The following is a 9,828-nucleotide window of genomic DNA, read 5'->3' as shown; positions in this document are numbered from 1 at the left end:
GAAAAAAGTTACAAAATTTAGATTATTATTAATTAAAGATGATTTAAAAGCAAAAATATATACATGCTATTTCTGCTTATCCATAATTTAAAGGGTTCGTTAATACAAGGTCCTGTCAAATTTAAATTTAATAATACTTTTGCTTTCCAATTTTTTGTACAATAACCAATTTATTTTCCTTGTCAAATGAAATAAATTAATATATAATATTCGGTCTGCTTCTCCATCTTCACTCTTCTCTTCTTCTGTGAACCTTCTCTCTTCTCTCTTCTCTCTTCTCTCTCTAGGCACTCACATTCATTCTTTGCTTCACCCTTTTAAATCACAAGATCCCCATCTCCATCTCTCTCTCTTTCACTTTCCCCTTCCATGCCTTTGTTCAGAGTATCCAATCCTCCTCCCTTCGTCTCCTTCTTCTCACTTCTTCGCCGTTTCCATTGACGGCTCATTGCTCTCAATCGCTAACACCAAGAAAACCTCCGTTAGTTTTTTTACTCACTGTTTGTTTCTTAATAAATAAAAATAAAAGAAAATGTCACCGTCAGGTAAACCGGTCCCTCCCCGTGATTCATTAACCACCTCAGAGATCAACAAACCGGATTTCCGCGAGCTAGATCTCGGTTCACCGGTTTCTCCGCTTCGCTCTCAGCCACGTGGACTCACCACAACCACTACAACGAGCAGCAGCAGCTCTAGCTCCTCCGGATCTCTAACTAGACAACAACATCCCCCGGTTATCTCAAGATCCGGTTCGGTTCGCGGTGGTAGTAGTAGTACTCAATCCGGTTCGAGCAGCGGGAACCAAACCAGATCCGACTCGGTCACATCGAACTCAACCTCCTCCGCCACTTCTCCGTCGTCGAATGTGCTTCCCACCGGAAACATCTGCCCCTCCGGGAAGATCCAACTCACCGGAATGACGCAGAGCCGCTCCAGAAGCGACGTTCTCGGATCCGGCACGGGGACGTACGGCCACGGCAGCATAATGCGCGGCGGAGGAGGAAGCAGCGGCGTATCTCCGGCGAAAACCGTCGCTCCGGTAACTAGCAGAAGCGGCGAAACGGTGTGGAAGAGAGCGGTTCTTGGTTCGGACGCGGAGGAGGTGAAGAGAGTGGGGAACGAGATGTATAGGAAAGGCTTGTTCGGCGAGGCGTTGAAGCTGTACGATAGGGCGATAGCTTTGTCTCCGGCGAACGCTGCTTACCGGAGCAATCGCGCCGCCGCGTTGACGGGTTTGGCTCGTGTCGGTGAAGCTGTGAAGGAGTGTGAGGAGGCTTTGAGATTGGATCCGAACTATGGAAGAGCTCATCAACGTTTGGCCTCATTGCTTATTAGGTTAGTGTCTTGGTGCATTGAGGAGACAAATCTTTTGCTTTTTTTATATGTTGTGTCTTAACGTTTTATAAAACTTAAAAAAAAAAATCAGTCTAGAAATGAAAAAAAATTGGTCTAGGCGCACTTTTAAACAGTAATATTCTTATGAAATGCCTAATTACCGTTGCTTAAATGTGTGTCTGAATTCACTTGGTTGCAGATTAGGACAGGTTGATAGTGCGAGGAAGCATCTCTGTTTCCTTGGGAAACCATCAGATCCTACGGAGTTGCAAAAGCTTGAAGCTGTTGAGAAACATATGAGCAAATGCGCTGATGCGAGAAGGGTAGGTGATTGGAAAGCTGCTTTGATGGAAGTAGATGCAGCTATTGTCTCTGGAGCAGACTTTTCTCCTCAGGTAAGAACTCAACTTATGTCGGATACATAGAGTCAGAACCGGAATCAAATGTACCAGTGTTCTAAAAATCGGTCTAGATTCTTGGCAAAACACTATTTTTAAAGTATTTTTTTTTTAAAATCGATTTTAGTACTCAAAAAGTTGGTGTTAATAAAATGCAGCTAGGTATGTGTAAAGTAGAAGCACTATTGAAACTTCACCGGCTTGATGCGGCCCAATCAAAGCTATTAGAAGCTCCCAAAGTAGAGCCGTTTCCAGCATCTTGTTCTCAGACTCGGTTCTCTGGTATGTCCTGTGAAGCTTATACGTATTATGTCAAAGCTCAAGTCGAGATGGCTTTAGGAAGGTGAGAGATTCAAGAAACCAAAATGTTAAATAAAACTATTATCAGTTAACATAAAAAGGGTTAAAGAGCAGATGATGATGATGTCTTGCAGGTTTGAAAATGCAGTTATGGCTGCTGAGAAAGCTAGCCAAATAGATCCACGAAGCAACGAAGTCGCCACGTTACACAATACTGTTACATTGGTTGCTAGGGCTCGTGTTCGTGGTAACGATCTATATAAATCAGAAAGATACACGGAAGCAAGCTCAGCTTACGCAGAAGGCCTTAGGCTTGACCCGTGCAACGCTATTCTATATTGTAACCGAGCAGCTTGCTGGTTCAAACTTGGAATGTGGGAACGTTCGGTCGAAGATTGTAACCAAGCGCTGCGTTTTCAACCACGTTACACAAAGCCACTTCTCCGTAGAGCTGCCTCATATAGCAAGGTGTTGATGAATAAAGTCCCACATCGGTAGTTGGAGAAATAATTGAGTAATATATAAAGGGTTAGGGCCAATCCACTAATTGCCAATTGGTTTTAAGTTGGAAGCCCATAATTAACCCGAATCTAATATGGTATCAGAGCGGTCGATCCTTGTGGATCAAAGTTAAAATTAAAAAGAACCACCCGATGTTGGACCACTCCGTGGATGGTATTCCCACAGTTGTCCACGCATGTGCGTGAGGGGGAGTGTTGATGAATAAAGTCCCACATCGGTAGTTGGAGAAATAATTGAGTAATATATAAAGGGTTAGGGCCAATCCACTAATTGCCAATTGGTTTTAAGTTGGAAGCCCATAATTAACCCGAATCTAATACATGGTAACACACTATCAACTTATAACTTGTTGTAGTAAGCTGGTTGCTTAAGGTTTCTCTGTTTGAAGTGTAGATGGAGAGATGGGCGGCTGCAGTGAGTGATTACGAAGCCTTGAGGAAGGAACTGCCTCATGATAAGGAAGTAGCTGAATCTTTGTTCCACGCTCAAGTCGCGTTGAAGAAGTCTCGCGGAGAAGAAGTTTTGAATATGGAGTTTGGTGGTGAAGTTGAGGAAGTTTACAGCCGTGAACAGTTTAAAGCTGCCATGAACCTACCGGGAGTTTCGGTAATTCATTTCTCGACGGCCTCTGATCATCAGTGCAAGCAGTTGTCTCCGTTTGTGGACTCGCTATGTACTCGTTATCCTTCTATACACTTCCTCAAGGTATTGTCACATGTCTCTTTAATTCATAATAACATAGGAAGTGAATGACCACTAATCTCTACCTTTTTTTTAATTGGTTAGGTGGACATAGATAAATGTCCGTCTATAGGTAACGCAGAGAACGTGAGGGTTGTACCGACAGTAAAGATATACAAGAACGGTACTCGTGTAAAGGAGATAGTCTGTCCAAGCAAAGAAGTGTTGGAGTACTCAGTGAGACACTATAGCAGTTAGTTAATACACTCATTTACCCCTCAATAATCCCACTTAAGTTCATTACCAGGGAACCTCATTAGTGTAGAGTTATCAGCTCTTTATGATTTGTTCATTCATTCCCCTCCTCTTCAATGCCCTGTGATCTGTCTCTCTGTCTGTGTTCTTCTTCTTCTTCTTCCATTCATTTTTCTCTGCAGATTGAGATTGGCATAGGCTCCTTCTTCAGCTTCACTTGTTTAGGTATATTGAGAGATGTTTACTGGTTGGATATTACTCTGTGTACATAAGAGAAGTCTGTATGTGAGTGAAGAAGGGGTTTTATTTACTAAAATGGGCAAACAGAGGATGATTTGGATTCTTCATTTTTTCCCCTTTGTTACTCTTAGAGCTTAGTGAAACTTGTCATTTCATTTCTCCTTTTTTTCACAACATTTTCATCAATAAAAATATATAATTTTATTCATTTCCTCAAAATTAATGCTATTTATTTTCGTACATCCAACTCAAATTCATGTATAAGTACATTTGAAAAATTTGTGGGAAAATGTGAGATTACTGAATGTGTATTTATCTATTTAAATGACAAAAATGAATTTGGATATAGTTGTTCCCCAACAAAAAGAATTTGGTTATAGTTTTATATTTATCATTAAATAATAAATACTATATTTGACTGTTACTGTAAATTTTCAACCAAAGAAAAGGGAGATAGGTGATTGATTTTAAAGATGATTTAAAAAAAAATACTTTAGTCGTTACCAACTACAAAAAGGAGATACGGATTAATTAGAGAATGATTTAGTTTGTTAATGCAAGCGACTTTAGCTAATGCTTTTGTTCTTATGTGTTAGTTGCCCTCTTTTTAAGGGATGAAAAGAAAAGAGAATCCCATACAAAGTTCTTTTAAAATTAATTTTTAACTAATAAGTTATTGTAAAGGGAAGATAATTATGAATATAACGCCCAAAAATAAAGATAACCATTAACCAACACCCAAATTATTTAAAAAATGAAAAAAGTTGGAAGGTTATGGTCTTTACGGTGGTTGGCTGGTGCTATACTGCGCCGGCTCTAGTCGGTGCCTTGTATTCGTCGTCCACTGACACGTATATATCCTTTTGTTTATGTTTTCTTTTGTGGATAATATAATCTTTCGTCGTCTTCTTTAAAATATCACAAAAAGCCAATGTAACCCGTGGCGGCGCGTGGTTAACAAACACCGACTTTTCGAGTGTGGACTTTTTGACCTTTGTGAGTTATTTAATTACGCATAAAGTACGTTTTAGTGAAAAAGAAACAGGTATACCGTACATGTACACTATAATAAATTCCCCACAATAAATAGAACCGTTGGGACGTTACCGAATCGAAAAAATGCAAGGCGTGTCTATAGCCAAACATCCAGACACCGTGTCGTTTTCTTCGCACCACTTTCCTTCTTCAACGATTTCTTTTCTCAAACATGTCTGCCGTTTCTCGGGACCACACGCACATACTCAGCCGACAGGAATGTAACCGAGTCGAGACGAACGCAAGTGTATATGCTGCGAAACTAAACCAAAGATTATTTCTTACTATCCGGTTTAGAACAAACCAAACCGAAATCAAATAGCAACAAGTAACGACAAAGAGGATGGTTAAGTAAAAGACAAACAAACAAGAAAAGATTCCCTTGCTCTGTTTTGATACATTCGAGAGAAAAAAAACAGAGCATGTGTTCATGATCTCAAAAGAGTAAATCGTACACAAAGATCAACATTTTGACGGTGGATTCACATACAAACCAACCGCATAATTTATTATTTTCGAATCAGTAGATAAAAAGAAGCGGACTGTGGAGAAACAGAGAGGCTCATCTCTGTTTTTTAACTCAACCGGTGTTCTGTAGACCAGCAGCGACACCCTTCATGGTCAAGATGAGTGTATCTTCGAGTCCAGGCGCGTACTCGCTCGTCGGGTTAAGCTCGATGAGTTCTTTGCTGGATTCAGCAATCTCCTTGGAGATGTGAGGCCGTAGAGTCACATTGTAGCTCGGGTCACGGATCCTCTTCAGCGTGTAAGCTTGGCAGACATTGAGTGTGGTGATGTAAGAGTTACGAAGTCTCAGTCTCTGTTTCAAGTAAGGGTCTCCTTCAAGTAGATCCTTGTGTCCAGCAGTCTGCAAAACAAGAAACGCGATTAGTTCTGAGTTTTGTCACCAATCAAGAAAATCAAGAAAGCTCTGTTTTTTTTGGTCTAACCTGGAGGACGAGTTTCTTGGTTTCTTCGAAGTTAGCTCTGAGTCTGTCACCAAAAGGCCATAGCTCCTCTGAGACAAGAAGCTTATCGTACAAAGCAGCGATACCTGGATCTCCTTTAGCAAACACCATCTCGATCAGATCAATGGTGACTCTAAAGAAAGGCCAGTGTTTGTACATGTCCTGAAGCATGTGTAGGTTCTTGACGTCCTTTTCAATCACGTGTCTGATGGCTCCTCCGAATCCAAGCCACACAGGGAGATGGAATCTCGTTTGAGTCCAAGCAAAGATCCATGGAATGGCACGGAGAGACTCAATGCCGCCGCTTGGTTTCCTCTTCGAAGGTCTGCTTCCTATGTTCATACGACCATACTCTAGCTCTGGTGTAGCCTGCATAGGTTTTAAATGTTTTAAATGTTTAAAAATCTGTACCTAAACGAAACAATGTTTTAGACATTCAAAAAATCACTCCAGTACACTCCTAATCAATAATCTCATATAAAACGTCTACTTAGTGACATCTTGAACATTGGTTTTAACATTATGTCGGAGAGTGAAATTCTGAGTACTTACAAGGCGGAAGTACTCGACAAAGCGAGGTTCTTGGAACACAACAGACCGGTACTCTTCGGTTGCAACAACCGCCATTTCATCTAGCAACTCACGCCACTCCGGTTTAGGAGAAACTGGAGGACGCATACCATGCTCTAGTGTTGCAGCGGTGAAACGCTGAAGAGTTCTGAAGCATAGATGCTCCTCTCCAAAAGATTGTTCAATGACTTCACCTTGAACCGTGACACGGAGGGAGCCGTTAATAGTATCTGGTGGCTGAGACAATATAGCAAGATGGGTCGGTCCGCCTCCTCTTCCGACAGTGCCACCACGACCGTGAAACATTGTTAGCTTCACACCGTACTCTTTAGCAACCTTCACAAGCTCTTCTTGAGCTTTGTATAACTGCCAAGCAGCTGACAAACGTCCAGCATCTTTGCCTGAGTCAGAATAACCGATCATAACCTCTTGCTTACCGTTGATCCGGTTCTTGTACCAGTCAACAGAGAAGAGCCTAGCAACCGCTGCAGGAGCTGCTTCAAGATCAGCTAGCTTCTCAAAGAGAGGAACAACTCTCAAAGGCCGTTTCACTCGGCACTCACGCTGTAAAAGCTCAACAGCTAACACATCAGACGGCGCTGTAGCCATGGAGATGATGTAAGCACCAAAGCTGTCTGAAGGTAGCTCAGCGATGACATGGAAAGTGTCGAGAACGTCAGCGATTTCTTCTGTTTTAGGAAGATCAGAACCGAAGAGAGGACGTTTGCCACTTAGCTCAGACAAAAGCCATTCTTGGCGGCGCTCTTCAGACCACTCTCTGTACGATCCAATGTCTAAATGGGTGGTGATAGCGTCTAACACATCGGTGTGGCGGTCAGATTCTTGCCTTATGTCGAGCCTTACAAGAGAGAGACCAAAGGTTGAGACTTGCCTCAAAAAATCAAGAAGGCTTCCATCAGCTATTGGACGGTCACCACATGAACATAGCGATCTGTAACAAAGCTCAAGCGGTTCCAAAAACTACACAACAAACACATAGGTTTAGTACCAAGATCATAACCGGGAGTTAAAAAGATTCTAAATTGAAAAAAAAGTGATTACCTCTTCCAAGTTGTTGAAAGTAGCTTCTTCAGGTACATCAGATGTTCCATTGCTGAGCAGTTGGCGAGCTCGTTCACGTGTGTGATAAAGCTTGTCCCTTACGTCACCAAGAACCACACGGTATGGTTCGGTTGGTGGGATTGACTTCCAAAACTCTGCAAGACAATGAATGATCAGTTACCACAACAAACTACATAAACAGATTCTCCAAGTCAGGTTTCTTTTCTTACCTATGTAATGTTTTGCAGCGTCTTTTCTCCTGTTTACGTGAAGTTCATCAGCACGCACACGCAGCTCATCATTGCAACGCCACATAGACAGCTACACATAGAAGCATGACCAAATGAATAAAGGCAATACATGCATATTAACACTAAACTGGAATAAAATAGAAATGAAACCAAACCTCAAACATAAGATCTTCGATTTGGTTAAAGTACATAGTAGCAGCCATCATTCTAGCTAGCAAACACACATCTCTAGTGACCTCAGGTGTAACCCTTGGGTTACCATCACGGTCACCACCCATCCAAGAGGAGAACTGGATCAGTGGTGCATTGTATGGGACACGTTCTTCGATCCCAATGTTTTTGAGAGCAGTGTCTACACGACGAAGAAACTTAGGAACACCTTTCCAGATAGTTTCATGGAAGTAGCTCATCCCAGCTCTCATCTCATCTTGAGGTGTTGGTGGTGTTCTTTTGATTTCATCGGTTCTGAATGCAGCTTGAATCTATCCAAAGAACCGTTCCCAAATCAATAATTACATTTTGAGGATTGAATTAAAAAGAACAAGTCATACTTTGAAGAAGCATATACCTCTCTTTGTAGAGCCTCATCAAGCTCTTGCTTGTCATCAGGAGTGATATCTTTAGCATAGAGTTGAGCCAGACAGTCTCTTATCCTGTAAGAAAGTCAACTTTAATACCAAAACATCCATCCAAAGCGAGAACCATGGTTAAGTAAATAACTAACCTGCCATGCTTCTGAAGCAATGATCTTCTCACAGACTGAGTAGGATGAGCAGTCAAAACCAAATCAACAGTCTGGTTCTTGAGAGCATCAAAAATCTCTTCAGGAGACTTGTTGAGATCACCAACAAGCTTCTTGAAAGTCTCTTCGAGATCAGATTCGGTAGTAGCAGAGCTCTCATCAACGAAATCACCCTTCTTCAGCTTCTTGATCCTACGGCGGTAAGCAATCTGCACCTCCTCAGCCAGATTAGCCAAGTTGAGCATGTGAGAGAAGGCTTTGGCGATAACAATGGAGTCTCCTGGATCCAAACTCGTGAGAACACTCCCTAGCTCCTCTAGCTTCTTTGGCTCATGCTTCCCTTCGTACTCTGCAGAGTGCTCGTACAGCTCTTGCACCTATACAACAATAAAGATCAAATCTTTAGCTAACCCATGATCAACAAACTTAAAAAGTCAAAACCTTTATTCATAAAATCAACATAGATAAAAAGTTTCATGATCTTTAACCAAATGGGTTATACTAATTCAAACCAAAAGTTCAAACCTTTCATCGGTTAAACCCCTAGATCTAACCCGTGATCGAGAAACTTTATAAAGTCAAAAGCTTTATTCATAAAATTATCATAGATGTAAGTTTTATGATCTTTAGCCAAATGGGTTATAGTAATTCAAACCCAAAAGTTCAAATTTTTCTTCATGTAAAAACCTAATCTAACCCATGATCGAGAAACTTTATAAAGTCAAAACATTTATTCATAAAGTCAACATAGATGTAACTTTCATGATGTTTAGACAAATGGGTTATACATAAAACGTACAGTTTCACGAAGATCCTCGCCGTGCAACTCCTGAAGGATATCTAGGAACCGATCTAGAAGCAGAGCATCGTACTCAACAAGTTTGTCGTCTTCACTGACTTTGCCAGGAACCAATTGACGGAGATGAACATCCATCGATGCCATCTTCTCTAACTTCCCATGAGGCATGTTCGTTACTTCTTCTTCTCTCTGATTGAATCAACAAACAATAAGTAAAATCAAATCGGGAATCAGAAGAGTAAAAGGAGGAGACTTTAAGTCAATTGAGAGTGGGCCAGATGAGAAAGATCTGATCTGCGTATCGTGCGGAGAAGAGTAGATCTAGGGAGGGAAATCAGACACTAACCAGTTTGGAGCAAAGGACAGCTGTTGGGATCAGATACAGTGAGATGAGTAAACCAGATACTACAAGGCTTACGTTTATATAGAGAAAGATTCTCTGTGATCATGGCTTTAATTTTTTTTAATTATTATTTCACTGAATAGTTTCTACAGAATATTCGAATCACAACCGGTGAAAGTCAAAAAAACTAATTTACTTACCAAATCATTCGAATGGAAACAATTGACTCTGGAAATTTACAGATTTCTCTCTTTGTTTTTCTTTTTATGTCGGATTCGCAAACTTTACTGTTTTGACTTTTGGCTAGAAAAAAATGAAATGTTAGTG

The 9,828-nt window shown here is 41.1% G+C and overlaps 2 protein-coding genes across 2 annotated transcripts; one reads left to right on the top strand and one right to left on the bottom strand.

The window, feature by feature from the left end:
* The first annotated feature begins 238 nt into the window (after positions 1–238).
* Positions 239–3,939, top strand: LOC130505821 (TPR repeat-containing thioredoxin TTL1-like). Its single transcript, XM_057000441.1, has 6 exons — positions 239–1,335; positions 1,535–1,730; positions 1,892–2,076; positions 2,168–2,501; positions 2,949–3,260; positions 3,342–3,939. Exons 1-6 carry the CDS (start codon positions 533–535, stop codon positions 3,492–3,494), a joined length of 1,983 nt encoding a protein of 660 aa, XP_056856421.1. The 5' UTR covers positions 239–532; the 3' UTR covers positions 3,495–3,939.
* Positions 3,940–5,095: 1,156 nt separating this feature from the next.
* Positions 5,096–9,591, bottom strand: LOC130505820 (phosphoenolpyruvate carboxylase 1). Its single transcript, XM_057000440.1, has 10 exons — positions 9,505–9,591; positions 9,159–9,347; positions 8,342–8,736; positions 8,186–8,270; positions 7,773–8,099; positions 7,597–7,687; positions 7,367–7,521; positions 6,287–7,285; positions 5,717–6,103; positions 5,096–5,634 (listed from the first exon to the last, which is right to left on the bottom strand). Exons 2-10 carry the CDS (start codon positions 9,324–9,326, stop codon positions 5,347–5,349), a joined length of 2,895 nt encoding a protein of 964 aa, XP_056856420.1. The 5' UTR covers positions 9,327–9,347; positions 9,505–9,591; the 3' UTR covers positions 5,096–5,346.
* Between the last annotated feature and the right edge of the window lie 237 nt (positions 9,592–9,828).

Source organism: Raphanus sativus, unplaced genomic scaffold (genome assembly GCF_000801105.2).
Source record: "Raphanus sativus cultivar WK10039 unplaced genomic scaffold, ASM80110v3 Scaffold2608, whole genome shotgun sequence".
Lineage (NCBI taxonomy): Eukaryota > Viridiplantae > Streptophyta > Magnoliopsida > Brassicales > Brassicaceae > Raphanus > Raphanus sativus.
The sequence above is the reverse complement of the archived record's forward strand: the minus strand, read 5'-3'. Positions and strand labels throughout refer to the sequence as shown.